The following is a 15,821-nucleotide window of genomic DNA, read 5'->3' on the forward strand; positions in this document are numbered from 1 at the left end:
TGACATAACTTCAGATTTGAGTTATGCTTGACGTTGCCAACACTGTAAACTGAAGAAAAACTACAAGTTCTGCTGGGTCAACTACACTGACCCAGCAAAATCAGAAACACAAGAAACGGATTCATTTGGGAAACAGAAAAACAGAATTCTTCCAGCCAATTCTCATGAATGAAGCTTGAATTAAGCTTTAATGAAGCAGGAAGATTTATACATGTGTTGTGGGGTACATGTGAAATGCAACCCCAACCCTAACCCTCACCCTCACCCGCGTTGTGAGGCAGCCTCCAAAGCAGCAATTACTCTTTCTTACCCAGAACTGTGGAACTACAGTACAGTTATAAGGCTAAAATGCCAGATGCTGATGTTATTCATAGATCTTTAATGAAGATAGTTCAGTTCTCACTGAGGATGAGAGCTGTACTTTCAGGTTGGAGGGTTACGAATTTAAAAACAAATGGGCACAAAACTGAACCAACAACAGGCTAATTGGGCTTACCCCTGTTACTGGTAAAGGTATGAAACTGACAGTTAAAGCTAAACTAGAACATAACTTGCAAAATCGCGACATTTTAAGAGATTTTTAAGCCAACATGATTTTAGAACATTTTTGTTGAGATCCTTCATAAAAGATTAATCTTCAAATTACAAACCATAGATATCCAAGGTAAAGCAGACAACACGTGGATTGAGAATTGGTTATGAACAAGGAAAAAGTATGATATAATAAGGGGCTTAATATCTTTAAATACAGGGGTCTCCATAAATGGTCCTGGAGAGTTCTAACTGAACTTATGGGTCACACGTTTTTAACAACTGGCAACAACTGTAAACTCAGACTAGGATCTGGTGTAGATTAGAACAATAGTCAAATCTGCAGATGATTTGAAATTATGCAAAAGAAATTCAAAAAGATTGAGATAAAATTCAAGTGTGCAAACACCTAGCAGATGGCAAAGTTGAGTCTTCTATGTGGGTAACAAAAATAAACTACTGTATGAATACAGTGAGAAATGCCAAGATACAGCATTGTGAAAAGTTTATTATACGTTTGTCGAATTCAAATCAGTCTTTTCTTAAATATTCACAAATGTTTGTATTTAAAACAATGTTTTTTTATAAACAGTGGAGTATGAAGTAGAAAAAATGAATAATTAAGAATCAATGAATGTGAAATAATAAGTGAATCCCTAGTTTACATAAAACAATTAAGCAGGTAATTAGAATAAGGTGGATAAATATCTGTGTAACAAGTTAACAAAGTGAACAGTTTAGGCCTACCTTTGTTCTGACCATACAGATTAGTGGAACCACATAACAATCAAGAGATTTCATAGGACCTCAGAAAATGAGTAGTAGATGCTTATAAGTCTGCAGAGGGTTACAAAACCATTTGTAATCATTTGTGGCTCCATCCCTCCACTGTCCAATCAAGATCCCCCAAGAGCAACCTGGGAAATTAGCCAGGGAGTCACAAAGATCTCTAGAGGAACATCTCCAGATTTGCAGGCCTCTTTCATTGCAACTAAGGTCTGTGTTCATATATACTGTATACAGTGGTGTGAAAAAGTGTTTGCCCCCTTCCTGATTTCTTATTTTTTTGCATGTTTGTCACACTGAAATGTTTCAGATCATGAAACAAATTGAAATATTAGACAAAGATAACACAAGTAAACACAAAATGCAGTTTTTAAATGAAGGTTTTTATTATTAAGGGAAAAAAAAAATGCAAACCTACATGGCCCTCTGTGAAAAAGTGATTGCCCCCTAAACCTAATAACTGGTTGGGCCACCCTTAGCAGCAACAACTGCAATCAAGCGTTTGCCATAACTGGCAATGAGTCTTTTACAGCGCTGTGGAGGAATTTTGGCCCACTCATCTTTGCAGAATTGTTGTAATTCAGCCACATTGGAGGGTTTTCGAGCCTTAACCGCTTTTTTAAGGTCATGCCACATCTCAATCGGATTCAGGTCAGGACTTTGACTAGGCCACTCCAAAGTCTTCTTTTTGTTTTTCTTAAGCCATTCAGAGGTGGACTTGCTGGTGTGTTTTGGATCATTGTCCTGCTGCAGAACCCAAGTGCGCTTCAGCTTGAGGTCACGAACAGATGGCCGGACATTCTCCTTCAGGATTTTTTGGTAGACAGCAGAATTCATGGTTCCATTTACCACAGCAAGTCTTCCAGGTCCTGAAGCAGCAAAACAGCCCCAGACCATCACACTACCACCACCATATTTTACTGTTGGTATGATGTTCCTTTTCTGAAATGCTGTGTTACTTTTACGCCAGATGTAATGGGACACACACCTTCAGAGTATTTTCCCAAAAGTCTTGGGGATCATCAAGATGTTTTCTGGCAAAACTGAGACAAGCCTTTATGTTCTTTTTGCTCAGCAGTGGTTTTCGTCTTGGAACTCTGCCATGCAGGCCATTTTTGCCCAGTCTCTTTTTTTTTATGGTGAAGTCATGAACACTGACCTTAACTGAGGCAAGTGAAGCCTGCAGTTCTTTGGATGTTGTTATGGGGCTTTTTCTGACCTCTTGGATGAGTCGTCGCTGTGCTCTTGGGGTAATTTTGGTCGGCCGGCCACTCCTGGGAAGGTTCACCACTGTTCCATGTTTTCGCCATTTGTGGATAATGGCTGTCACTGTGGTTCGCTGGATCTTTTGGTCTACTTCACTTTGTCAGGCAGGTCCTATTTAAGTGATTTCTTGATTGAGAACAGGTGTGGCAGTAATCAGGCCTGGGTGTGGCTACAGAAATTGAACTCAGCTTTCCAAAGATGTGATAAACCACAGTTGATTTATGTTTTAACAGGGGGGGCAATCACTTTTTCACACAGGGCCATGTAGGTTTGGATTTTTTTTTTCCCTTAATAATAAAAACCTTCATTTAAAAACTGCATTTTGTGTTTACTTGTGTTATCTTTGTCTAATATTTCAATTTGTTTGATGATCTGAAACATTTCAGTGTGACAAACATGCAAAAAAATAAGAAATCAGGAAGGGGGGCAAACACTTTTTCACACCAATGTACATATATACTCTACCATCAGTAAAACGCTGATTGGGAGTGGTTTTCATGGGATGATAGCCTGGAAGAACATCTCTCCATTTCTAGAACATGTAGTGAATGTAGTGAATAAAAAAAATAAATATAGGCAAACAGTGTTTGGATATATAAATATATACTGATGGAAAAAAGAAACACAACATTTTCTGGAATGAGAATACTACAATTATAGCTTATGTACATTCACAAAACGTTGTAAATTTGTTTTAAGCCCTCTGACCAGTAATACAGCTTGTGCAGTGAGGCATTGCAACTTGCCAATCACACATGAAAGCTTGTTAGGTGCACTTTTACCCAACGAGGTCCAGGTGGAACAATGCCTAATCAGGTCACCTTTGAAAAGGCCTTAATTCAAAGCTTAGGTCACTGCAAGAAAACGGCCACACTTCATCAGTTTTCTGTGCATTCCATAATGCCTTGAATGTCACCAGAAGCAAGGGAGAGGGCCAATGGCATGCTGCAGGCAGGCATGTCATGTGCCAGCGCTGCCAGACAGTATGAAGTAAGCCACCCCACTGTGACCCGACTGCAGAGAAGGTTTCGGCAGACCGGCAGGACAGATGACAGTCCAAGATCTGGACGCCCTCGAGTGACCACACCAGAGCAGGACTGACACATCAGACTAGTCCATCTGAGAGATCGTTTTAGATCTGCCACTCATACTGCTGGTGAAACTGCCGGCAGACATAATGCCCACATCAGTGACAGGACAGTGAGGCTCCATGCTGCTGGCCTTAGAGCAAGGTGACCTGTCAGAGGCCCTCTGCTCACACCTCTTAGACAACACACCTGACTGGCTTGGACCAGACAGAGGCTACGATGGAGGTGGAGGAGGATAGGAGAGAGTATGCTGATGCCTCTGTCCAGGACCCCTGGGGTGGAACCAGATTAATAATGTGGGCTGGCATTCACCATACAGGCCGGACACAGCTCCACTTCATTGAGGGCAGGTTGAACAGGTTGCGTTATAGGGATGAGATTGTGCAGCAAATCATTATTCCCTATGTGAGGCAACACGACCTGGCCCTACAGCAGGACAATGCAAGGCCACACACAGCTGCTGTGGTCACAACTGCCCTAAGGAATGCTGGTGTGCAGGTGATGCCTGCCTTCTCTTCTGACCTTAACCCCATAGAGCACCTTTGGGATGCTCTGGATCACACCATCTGGAGACGTGACCCTCTGCCTGCAACTTCGTTGGGCCCTTCTGCAGGAATGGGATAACATCCCACAACTGCAGGTTTGGAGGCTCATTGGCTCTATGTGCCAGAGCTGTCAAGCAGTGGTGGCTGCAAGAGGTGGTCACACAAGATAATGAAGGACTGCAAGACGACTGTTGTTAATGTTCACAGTTGTTATTGTTTTCCTATTATTCTCATTTATTTATTGTTATTTCAGCATTGAAGGTTGAAATTTCAGTCCAGCAAAGAGTGTTGCGTTTCTTTTTTCCATCAGTATATATTACATATATTAAATATATACAGCAAGTATAGAATTTAAATCAAGGATTGCTAAATTGTTAAATCCACTAGTAAGGTCTGATTTAGAATATGGTGTACAATTTAGATTATACTTCTGCTCAAGAATCAGTTCTGAGAAGAGCGACTAGATATATTCTGGAGCTTAAGGGAATGTCCTACACTGACAGGCTGAAGGAACTGAACCTTTTTAGTCTTGAACAGAGCGATTGCATGGGGATTTGATAAAAGTATTCAAAATCCTTAGTCACTGAAAGTCAACCTCACAGACTTCATCAGAATGAACAATGAATGATGATTCAAAAGGCCTCAAGAGGAAACTACTTGGAAGTGCGTTAAAAACAGGCACTTCTGTAACCAAACAGCTTTGAGGAGCATGGAACAAGCTACCAAGACATATGGTGAGGCCAATACTCTGGTTTCATTCAAGAAAGGGTTGGACCAATCTTTGATCCTTGGATCAATCAGCTACTAACTACCAAAGGGTTAGATGGGCCAAATGGCCTTCTCTCATTTGTATCTGTTTTTAAGTAAGCTATTGATGAATCATGCAAGCAATCTATTTAACTAAAGAACTCTGGTCATGGAGGTTTGAAGAATACTCAGATCTAAGTCCTAAATGATCTGAGAATTACTTAATTAAATCGCCTTAATTTAATTCAATTTAACTGATCAGACTGGAATCCCATATCTTTACAAACTGGTGATTTAATAGTGACCTACAAAACCTGCTGGATCAGGGTTCTCCAGGAACAGGGCCTAAGATTCTTGCTTTAACAGGAACAGGGTGTTAACATTTGATGTTAACAAATCCTACAGGGATCCGTTTTAGGTCCATTTTTCTTTTTGACCAATGATTTACTTTCTCAAACGCTGTACTGGTGTGAAGTGTGCTAAAGCAAGTAAAGGACTGACATAGTTAACCATCCATCTATTTTCTAAATGTTTCAGAGTTCTGTCCAAGCAAGAAGGCAGGATACTCCCTGGATGGGACACCAGTCCACTGGAGTGAAATATTATAGATGGCAACTAGCTAAATTTGGCAAAAACAGTGACAAAGGAATCACAAAATGACTTGAGTAAAAATCACAGATTCAAAAGACTGGCAAATGAAACTTAATGTTGGTGAGTGCAAAGAGTTCCATGCTGGAATAGGAGCATACACTAAGCATATTACATGGGTAATTCCAAGCTTCAGAAAGCTACGCATTAAAGTGATCTGAGTGTTTATGAAGGCTTTTTTTGCTCATCAAGACAATGCAGGGAAGTAAGCAAAATGGCAAACAAGAAACATGAATATATACTGTAGCAAACAGTAAGGAATCTGTTGGAACCTTTTCTCTACAATGCACTTCATTTAAAATACTGTGCTCAGTTTTGGTCAACATAAAGAGGACATTCTAACTTTAGGAAGAGTTGAAAAAATGACTGGAATAATTTCATGTACAGACAGTAGGAGATTTAACCTGAGTGTAACTCAAAGGGTTACAGATAGGGGCAGGTCAGGGACCTACTTCAGATTCAAATGTAAAATTTACAGGACAGGCAATTAATTCTGTCTTAATCACCTCAGACAGCCCCTCAGATCTCCTCTCTTCCATTTTGAAACCAAACTGTCAAAAGGTACAGATGGATTACTATTTTCCAGAACTACTAACCTACATTTACTAGACAAGGGTCACAACTGGAAAATAAAAAGGATGTAACACAGGAAACACTTTTAGAAAAAGGCTTGTGGTTGTATAGAACAGACTTTACAGACAGGTATTTTTTTTTAAAACCGAACTACTACATTCTTTGCAAAAGTTAAATACATTTAATTTAGAAGAGCTCAAAGATTTAGCAAGAAACCAGAATCACGTTTGATTAACAATTCAGTATAAGGCTACTTAATGCATATATACAGTACTGTAGTGCATTTTTCCCAGGTGGCAACACCAACTCAAGTGCCTGGCTCCACACAGAAATGGCTGCCAAAAATCTTAGATTCAAAACTACAAAATCAGTAACATGGAGCAAATAGCTATGTTTCCACTGCAACAATTCTTACAATACATTAATGCTTAAATACTTATAATTACTTAAGGTAGAACCCTCAATCTGCAACAGCTGCAATAAAAATGCCCTTAAATGCTTTAACAAAAGTGTATTTGTGTGTTGCGCAATTCATCATACCAGACTACCCATGTTAAAGATTTTATTTTGTTGCTCAAAACAACTGCAAAATAAAAATAGTTAGTTTTCACTGACTGTAATTAATGAAAAACTCAGGCAACTAGAAAGGAAATCAATTTGCAAACTCCATTCTTTTTTTTATAATAAACCCACTCTGAATTATCCAAGAGGCTTGTTCAGTTATACGGTTCCAATAAAAAAATATTTCTCAGTCACTTATTTAAAACTGGAGCAAAATGTGTCTAGAAAGCAGTCAAAGCAAAAAACAGAGTTCAGGGAGAGGGCCTTTAACATCAGGGCAGTGCAAGAGTTAGGGCCAGTAAGTTTACGACACAAATTTAACTGTGAAATGCACAGAAAAAACAAACTTTCAGCATGTAGTTACAGTACCAGATGTCTCTCTGACTCAGAACTTCCACCAGTAATGAAATCTAATGCTAATCTCTTCAATGGCAAACAGGAGATGTGATGTAAAATCCCAGTTAAATACATTGTTCCAACAAAATAGCATGAGTTCCTCCTTTATAGCCCACCATCTGACCTTACATTAAAGAGACTGAGGCTGCACTTACTACCTCACATAAAGAGCAACTGTGGCAAGCTTATGGAAATTGCTCATAGGTCATCATAAATATTCACCATAAATATTTTAAAGAGAGGGTAGGTAGGCAAAAAGCAGCCCAGCCTCAGTAATACCTGTATACAAATCCTTCCATTAAATTTATCCATAAGCATTTTAACTGGCATAGACCTGAGGCCATGTAAATAGAAAGGGAATGTGTAGAAATTTTTGTTCCATGAAAAAACGAGCAGAGAAATTGATTCAGGCAGCTCTGTGGTCTAGACAAAGGCGGGCTCTAGGGAGATTTTCTTTCTCACCGACTAAAAGACTACCCCATAGGTTAATGTATGCAGCCGAGCGTCTCTCCCAAGGTATTTCCTGCAGGCTGTGCTGGTTTGCAGATGAGAGGAGGCCATCTACGCCATCTTCTTCATCTGCTTGGTGGCAGGTAAGTGGAGGGTGGAATGATGATGCAGTGGTTAGCATTGATGCCTCACAGTGTTGGGGCTCTGGGTACAATTCCTGGGGTGCTATCTGTGTGGAGTTTGTATGGGTTTCTTCTTGGTGCTCCAGTTTCCTCCCACAGTCCAAACACATACTGATAGGTAAAGACTGTAAAACAACTGACCCTGGTGTGACTGCATGTTTGTGACTGGTGCCCCATCCAGGGCCTGTTGCTTGCGAGGTCAGGCTCCGGTGTGCCTAGTGTCCCTCTATTCGACAGAGTAGTCAGAAAATGGACGGATGGATAGTTAAGTGGATCCCAGAATACTGTGTATGCTAACCAGGAAATGTATAGTGGGGACTAGAGCTCAGTTTATATTGTCTGGAACAGGAAAAATGATTTCTACAGCAGTTCATTAAGAGGAAACTGAAACAGGAAGTATAAGAAAGGTGCTTCTATTAGCATTGTTCGTTGATTCCAAATGTTTACCATGTTGGGATAAACACAGAAAAGGTGTTTTGGAAATAAAGACTACAGCGCATAAAAAGGTCCCTTCCCACTGCATTTGTATGAAACACAGATTCATTCAGCTCTGAAAAAGACTATGTTTAGACAGAGTTTTATAGTTGAGGCCATTCAACAATACACACCAATTGCATAGCATTGTGACCCATTTCAGGTTTTAAAAGCTGTTAGCTACCGCTGAGTCTGTACAAATGAAACGGGAAACAAAATACCAATCAAATTACATCAAACAGCAGTGCCTTGTCTGTTCATCTGTTCTTAAAAGTCATAAATACACACATGCATCTACTTGAACTGCTTCTCTAAAACAGTGCACTGCATCACTCACCTGCTAATTTCAACAACCTGTACTACAAATGCTTCTTATTCTGATAACTTGCCCCCCTTTCCCTCAGTGATAATTTGATCACATTACTTACACTTCTGCACACAGTACGATCTGTCACAATATTCTGCATGACTTCCATTTAACAGTAAAGTAAAACTAATGGGAACAGTTTAGCATATCTTAACTGTTCCATCAGTGCCAGCTGTTGTCTCTGTTGTGAATATATACAGTATCTGCCTGCAGAACTTTATATCAGAAACATGGGTGGCTTGCCAGTCAAAAGTAGCTCAAGATCTGTCATGTCAGCAGATCAGTGCCATGGTGGAACTAATTTGTAGAGCACCTGAGTCCAAAGTATTTGCTTATTTATACAGTCACTCATCAAGATGTGCCCTAGAGTATTAAATATGGCAAAAGTTAAGAAGAATAGAGATCCCAGAACAGACAGAGCACTAGTATCTTTATTATTTTGCCTTTAGGTAACCTTAAGTCCTTTAAGAAATAATGCCAGCCCCTTATTTACAACATTTTATTTCCAAGTGGGTCCTTACATTCCACTAGTACATATCGCCAGTAAATTGTGCAATGCAAAGCATTTCATAGTCATTTACTACTTGCCTTCAGTGAGGTGAGATAGACCTGGAGCAAGAGTTACTTTGGCTTTACATCTCTAATTTGCTAATGGCAGGGCTATAAATCTATCAGGTCTCAGTGAAATAAAGGAAATGGCATGACGCTCATTGCATAATATTGTTAAAAGCAGATCCTCCTCAACTTGCTCCTTTGGGGAATTTTAAGTTGTGTTTCGAAATCAGTCTTTAGAATTCTTAAAAAAACATATGCCTCCTGGGTATCTTATAAATGTAAAAGCATATTAATACAACTTGGTTGTTATTTACTATTTTGTGAGCTTTCATGTGCACCCATTTACGGTATTGTTGCAGTGCATTCTACTAGAATAATTAAGTTGAAGTTCCTTGTTCAAGAGTACAACAGAAGTTGTACTTACCGTTTGGACTTAGTTTGCTTACTGGGCAGCTTTACAGATCTCAATGGACTTAAGCTTATTCTTAAGGAATTCCAGTGAATGAGTGAAACATACACAACTCTTCATGCACACAAGCACCTCATATTTTCCAACTGTCCATTTACAGTATATTGCTGAACTTATATCAGATTTGGATGTGCTTATTAAAACCCAAAGTCTCATGAGAATTCTGAAGATATCAACCAAACCCCACAAGCTACCAGGCTAGTTGAGGCCTTGAGTTTTTCAGCTTTCATTTTACAGAATGTCTATGCATTAAAATCAGAAATAATTTGAAGACCGTAATAAGAAGCCACAACATGATCCTTTTTCATTCTATAAGATTTTAGCTACAGAGGTCTGCCCATTCCTAATAAAATTCAAAATAAAATTAGCAATTGCAAATACTGGAGTAAAAAATTATAGATTGAGGTTCTCACAATTCTCACTTGCCTGTTAAATGGGTATTTTTCGTTCCTCAAAAAGACACATTTTTGATAGAAGGAATGTTGTAGCAAACTACCACACAAATGTAGTTCCTCTTTGAGAATCAATTTCACTCTAAACTGCTATCCTTCACTGTCTTCTTTCCATACACCAGGATCATTATTTGTACTGTTTCGATAATCTCTTGATTGTTCTTAAAAGCCCTGGAAATATTGCTAGCACACATCCGCAACTACAAACTTCATTTCTTATCACTGAAAACAAATTCCCACAAACTGCTTTTCAACATTCAAATACTTCAAAAAAAGACTAAGATGCCCCATTAAGACAAGGTGGTTAGGGCATCATTCACTAGTGAACTGAACCCATTTATTAGATGAATCTCAAGACCTTCTCTCCTTTCGCATCCATTAGAATACAAAAACTGAAACAGATTATTGCCTCAAAGGTACTGTAATTTTAGTTTTGGGGTGACTGTAATATTGTTATTTCTATAAAATACACAAAAAATAGCGAACTTCACTTACACTGTGCCCCAATGGTGGCAGAAAACTCACTGAGCCTTAATGAACCCCCCCCCCTTAGGTGCGTCTGAGCAACGACCCAGAAAGCCTACAATAATACACTGAGGACAAGTACAACCTCTAAAAGGAAAGGCAAGAATTCTGTAGCCTCTGGACGGCGAGCAAGTGTTAGCTGAAGCTGTCGTTTCATTACGTCTCGGAAATCAATAGCTTTGCAGCTGGTCTGTTCAAGAAAAATCCAATTCTAAACCAAAGAGTTACGGATTTGGATACGCGGCAGGTGCGAAGCAAGGCGGGGTTAGGGAGCAGAACAAGGGCAGCAGCTTCACGGCCTAAAGAGCAAAACGAGAACAAAAAAAAAGGCTGAGGGGGGTGGGGGAGACCGAGCCCACATGGGGTGGCTGGTGAAGACAGCGTCAAGAACGCACAAGCCGTGTCTTTCCGTACCTCGAGGACAGGGGGATCAGCTGTGAAAGCGGTAAGCAATTGGGCAGCGAGTCTTACCAATTCGACGTATTACTATTAGCATGTCGACATGAAACTGGGTGCTGTCAACTCACAGCTTGCACGAATGGGACTTGCCCTGCACAGCTGAATGCTTTTACCCAATACTTAGAAAAACAAAGGCGCAGAAAAAGCAACCCACCATCCGCGTTTTACACGTACTGAAATTACGAGATATGATATAACACGTCATTTTTGTAATAATAATCACAAATACTTTGCAAAGGTACGTACAGTGTAAAGGGTGTGCGGGGCAGTTCGAATAGTCCTCCGCATCCTTGCCCTGTAGGTTTCTCGAAATGCAGTGTCCGCTCCTCACGTAGTTGCTGGGAAAAATGCCCACCCGGTCCTCTATCATCCCTGTCCACCAGCCCTCATCCCCCGAAACTAACGAGTCCTTCGACAGCACCTCGACCACGTCCCCCTTCCGTAAACTGAGCTCATCTTCGGCGTTAGCATCGTAGTCAAAGACGGCCGTCCAGTAGCCAGAGACAGCGGGGACCGAGGCTGGGGCGGCGGCAGTGCCATCCTGGGGGCTCTGCGGCCAGGCAACAGCTTCTGCCTCCGCCGCGATCTCGGTGTTGGATGGCTGGGCAGGAGACCCGATGACACTTGAGTTATTATTAAAAGGGGATTTGAAGGCATCCATTGAACCGATCCATAGGGGCAGCCTGGATTATCCTGGCGGCTCATACACCTGGCTTGGGACACAAGGGTCAGTACCCTTAACAAAGCCGCTGAAGCAGAGAGCTTGCAGAAGTCCGTAGCACTGTTTCCAAAAAACGTGTCATTTAATCACGATTTCAGGTCCCGGTCCTCCCCGGGACGTACAGAATAAAGAACGCAAGTCTCTGTATCGGAATTGCAGCTTTGCTATTGCCCAGTTCTGCTTGCATCCATCGTTGAAAGCCATCAGCAAATGACCCGCCCAGTTTTTGTCACCATTGGCTATCTTTTTCAGCAAATCGCTCGACTCAGGTTTTCATTGGCGAATTTTTGCTTCAATCACAAGCACGCCCTACCTTGTTCCCAGGCTCAGGCCTGCCCCCTCCTTGTTGATCCACCACGCCTGGCCGCTGATTGGGCATCACCAGCTGTCAATCACAAACATAGCGTGCACCTGAGCCAAGCAACGGTGTTTCATCGCGGCGAGATTTGACATGACAAAATATTTGAAGGTTAGCGACATATGACAGGGTGTTTTTTATTCTCCTTACCTCTAGCACACCACTTGCCATGCAACCAATCTTTAGAATGACAAATAAAAGTGTCACTTTTTTCTATGTACATCCAAGACCTTCTTTCTTATTCGCTTGTCTCATCATATTTAATATTATTTTATGTGTAATACACATTTACAAATTTTGACTTAACTTCCACAGTGTTTTTTTAATAAAAGAATTAAATGTTTCTCAGCTATGCCTTTTTTGTCTTACACTTTATGTTTATTGTGTACTGATTAATCTTTGTAAGTGATAGCTAAGATTTCTAGTGAATTAAGAGCTGTAAAAGAAAAGGTCTCGTAGAGAGACTTTAACAGAATTGTACAATTAAGAATTCACATACCAATCAATTTAGAGAAAAGCAATCAAATAAATTTCCCAAGTGAAATGAATGTCCTACATCGAAAGGCTAAAACCAAATATTGTAGTTATCCGCTCAGCCTCTGGAGTGGTCTGCTCCTGTGATATTTCCTCTTTTTGCTCTGGCTCACCTTTTCACACTTTTTCTTCCTCTAACATAGCTGAGCTGTAAGACCCCTACTATTTCTCTATTCGCCTGGGATTTTCTGAAGAACACCTCATGTCTCTCTGTTCTCCTCCCTTGCCTTTACTTCCTCCATGAGTAGCACGCCTACTAATGGAAACAAACCTTCTCCATGAATGAGGAAAACAAAACCTTGATTTCAAAAAAGTGCCCCAAGCATGTTGGTTGTCACAATATTTTAAACCATATCTGGTAGGTTAATTGGCTCCTGAGATCAAGTGTGTGCATGTTTGTGGCTGTGTGTACCCTGCAATGGACTGGCAATCCATCCAGGGTGAATCTTGCCTTGTGCCTCTCCCACTGCAACTCTGAATTGGATGGATGGATGGATGAATGGAGTTTTTCTTCATCAGAGAAGACATCTATACAGTGGCTTGATTGAGGTATTCAAAATCCTCAAAGGCATGGACAAAGTCAAGGGCTTCTTCAGAATCAACAGTCCAACCCAAACTACAGTAGATAACACAAGTGAAAACTTCTTGGTAGGGCATTTAAAACTGAAAACAGGAGGCACTGTGAGAGTACGGAACAAATTATCCAGCCATGTTGTTGAAGCTGATACTCTGGCTTCTTTCAAGAAACAGCCGGATGAGATCATACTAAATACTAAATATGATAAATAGGTAAAATGACCTCCACTCTTTTTCAACATTTCGTATATCTTTTTGTTACTAGAGCAGTCTCTGGACTCAATACCCAGAGTGCCCTTCTTCATTCATTGGGTGTATCTTGCAGGGTGTCAAATGACCAATGACCTTGGAGGTAGGTGCTTAGGAGAAGCATGTCTGCATACCTCAGTCTCTCTTGGGTAGATGTGGATGTCACTACTAGAGAGCCCAGGTTTTAAACAACTGGGGAATACAAATGGGATTTATCTATCATGAATAAAAAAACAGTCAATCTATATCTTTTAAAGCTAGAACTGTGAAAATCCCACAGTAAAATTTATAGTCTTTCCCAAGCACACATATGACATTTCTCTCAATCAACGAACAACTCAAAGTAAATGCTAATGAAAACTTCTGCAAGTAATACTATAAAACACAGCAAGTCCAATGCTGAAAAGAAATAGGTGCTTAAAACCCACCTGCTTCAGATACATTGCTTCAGGGATCTGACCAATTTCTAAACACAAGAAACAACTCCATATTGATCAAGCAGGTGATTTGCTAAAATAAGTAATTTAGAGGCTTGTTTAGAATTAAAATATAAATACTCTATAAATGGATTATCCATCTATTTTCTAACTGCTTTATCCAATTCAGGATCAGAGAGCCAGAGCCTATCCCAGCAAGCAACAGGAGCAAGGGAGTATACAATTCGGAGGGGACACAGAGATACACACGTACACATCAGGGCCAATTTTCCCAGAAGCCAATTAATCTACCAGTATTTTTTTGAGTGTGGAAGTAAACTGGAGCACCAAGAGGAAACCCAGGAGACCAAACTCCATGCAGAAAGCATCCTTAGATCTGGAATTGAGCCCCAGAGCCTCGGCATTGCAAGACAGCAATTTCACCAACTGTGTCACCATGCTACCCAGTTCAAGGATCAGGGTTTTCTTAATTTACCAGTTTACTTGCTTTATTCCCCAGAAGTTTGCAGGTGTTGCCAGTCTTTAAAAACCAGTGACGTCTTTGAAAACAAGTGACTTCTGAGCCTAACTGGTCTAGGGCTCTTCAGAATCGAGGCTAGACAGCTCTGTCTTGTTTCCTGTGGGCATTTAAGTATCTACAGTAAGCGTATTCAATATAAACCTCTATGTATTTATCAACTACACTCAAGCATTTTCTGGAAAACATGCTGGATATTTCATAACAGCTCTTTGCAGTAGTTTTCCTTCTTGGTTTTCCTCAAAAGTATGAATTTGCCACTTGGTAAATAAATCGCCTTAAGAAGTTACCACTCAAGTAAATATAAAAAGGTTCAACAAATCGTCAAGCCTTTTTTCCAGTTCTGAGAATCCTAGGGCTGTCATAACAGATTCTCGATCATTGTTAGTAAGTGGTACAGTGTAAAGCGCTCTCCAGGGATTGCTGCGGATCCCATAATTTAATCTCTGTAAACGGGGCAGAAGTACTGTGTCTACAAATTATTATCAATGTACACATGACTGGCTCAACTGTGATTAGTGTCACAGACAAACCTAGTAAACTCTACACATCTTAAATATCAGATCAGACATTGCAGTTTTAATTCAGACCAATCATTTTTACTGTATCTGTTCCCTATTCTGCAGGTTATTCAACAACTGTGGATGTTCCAGTTCTCTCCCTGGATGAATTTTGCTTGAACTAGCTCAATGTGACCATTATGGCAGTTGAAGAGCTGGTTGTATAATGTACTACAATGAAGCAGATGGAGAGAGTCTCAGGGCAAGTAGCCGTGCTAGAGTATACAGAGGGGATATCCTTTATTCAAAACAGGGACATTGGCTCCACCTAGCACCACTCCATATTCAGATGTTGCAGGATAGCTACTGTAGCAAGATGATTCTCTCCCTCTAGCAAGCAAGCAAGCAAAACTTGTCTCTTAAATGTTCTTTTTAAGGTGCCTTTTCATGGCTTATGGTGCTGACTTTTGTGACAAAAGCAATTATAAGGATGGCTGACTTACTAGGAAATAGAAAGTGATGTGTTCTTTATTCTTATTGGATGTCTCACCCATTTATACTACTACTGTAGACCCAGTATTGATTAAAAGAGAAGTAAACCTTTCCTGAAGCTATTTTAAGACAGCAGTAAAATAATAATTTTCACCACCCACTCCTTACTAGCGAGTTTGTAGACTGACTCTCCTTCTAAGAGTCACTTTTCTGGTGGTACATTAGATTTAAGACACTTGTGTTTTAGTGGGGTGGAGTGGTGGCACTGTGGCAAAGGATCTGCGCCTGTGGCTAGAAGGTTGTTGGTTCAAATCCTGCAAGGTCCTTAACCCCAACTGCTCCAGGGGTGCTATATAAATGGCT

At 40.4% G+C, this 15,821-nt stretch overlaps 1 protein-coding gene across 1 annotated transcript in view; it reads right to left on the reverse strand.

Annotated features, from left to right (window-relative positions):
* The window catches only part of map3k9 (mitogen-activated protein kinase kinase kinase 9), a 46,217-nt gene extending 34,482 nt beyond the window's left edge, over positions 1 to 11,735 (reverse strand). Inside the window, exon 1 of the mRNA XM_088925543.1 lies at positions 11,321 to 11,735. Coding sequence (XP_088781669.1) covers positions 11,321 to 11,735 — 415 coding nt within the window. The remainder of the gene's footprint in view (positions 1 to 11,320) is intronic.
* Between the last annotated feature and the right edge of the window lie 4,086 nt (positions 11,736 to 15,821).

The sequence above is a fragment of the Atractosteus spatula genome, chromosome 9, assembly GCF_055471065.1.
Source record: "Atractosteus spatula isolate fAtrSpa1 chromosome 9, fAtrSpa1.hap1, whole genome shotgun sequence".
Lineage (NCBI taxonomy): Eukaryota > Metazoa > Chordata > Actinopteri > Semionotiformes > Lepisosteidae > Atractosteus > Atractosteus spatula.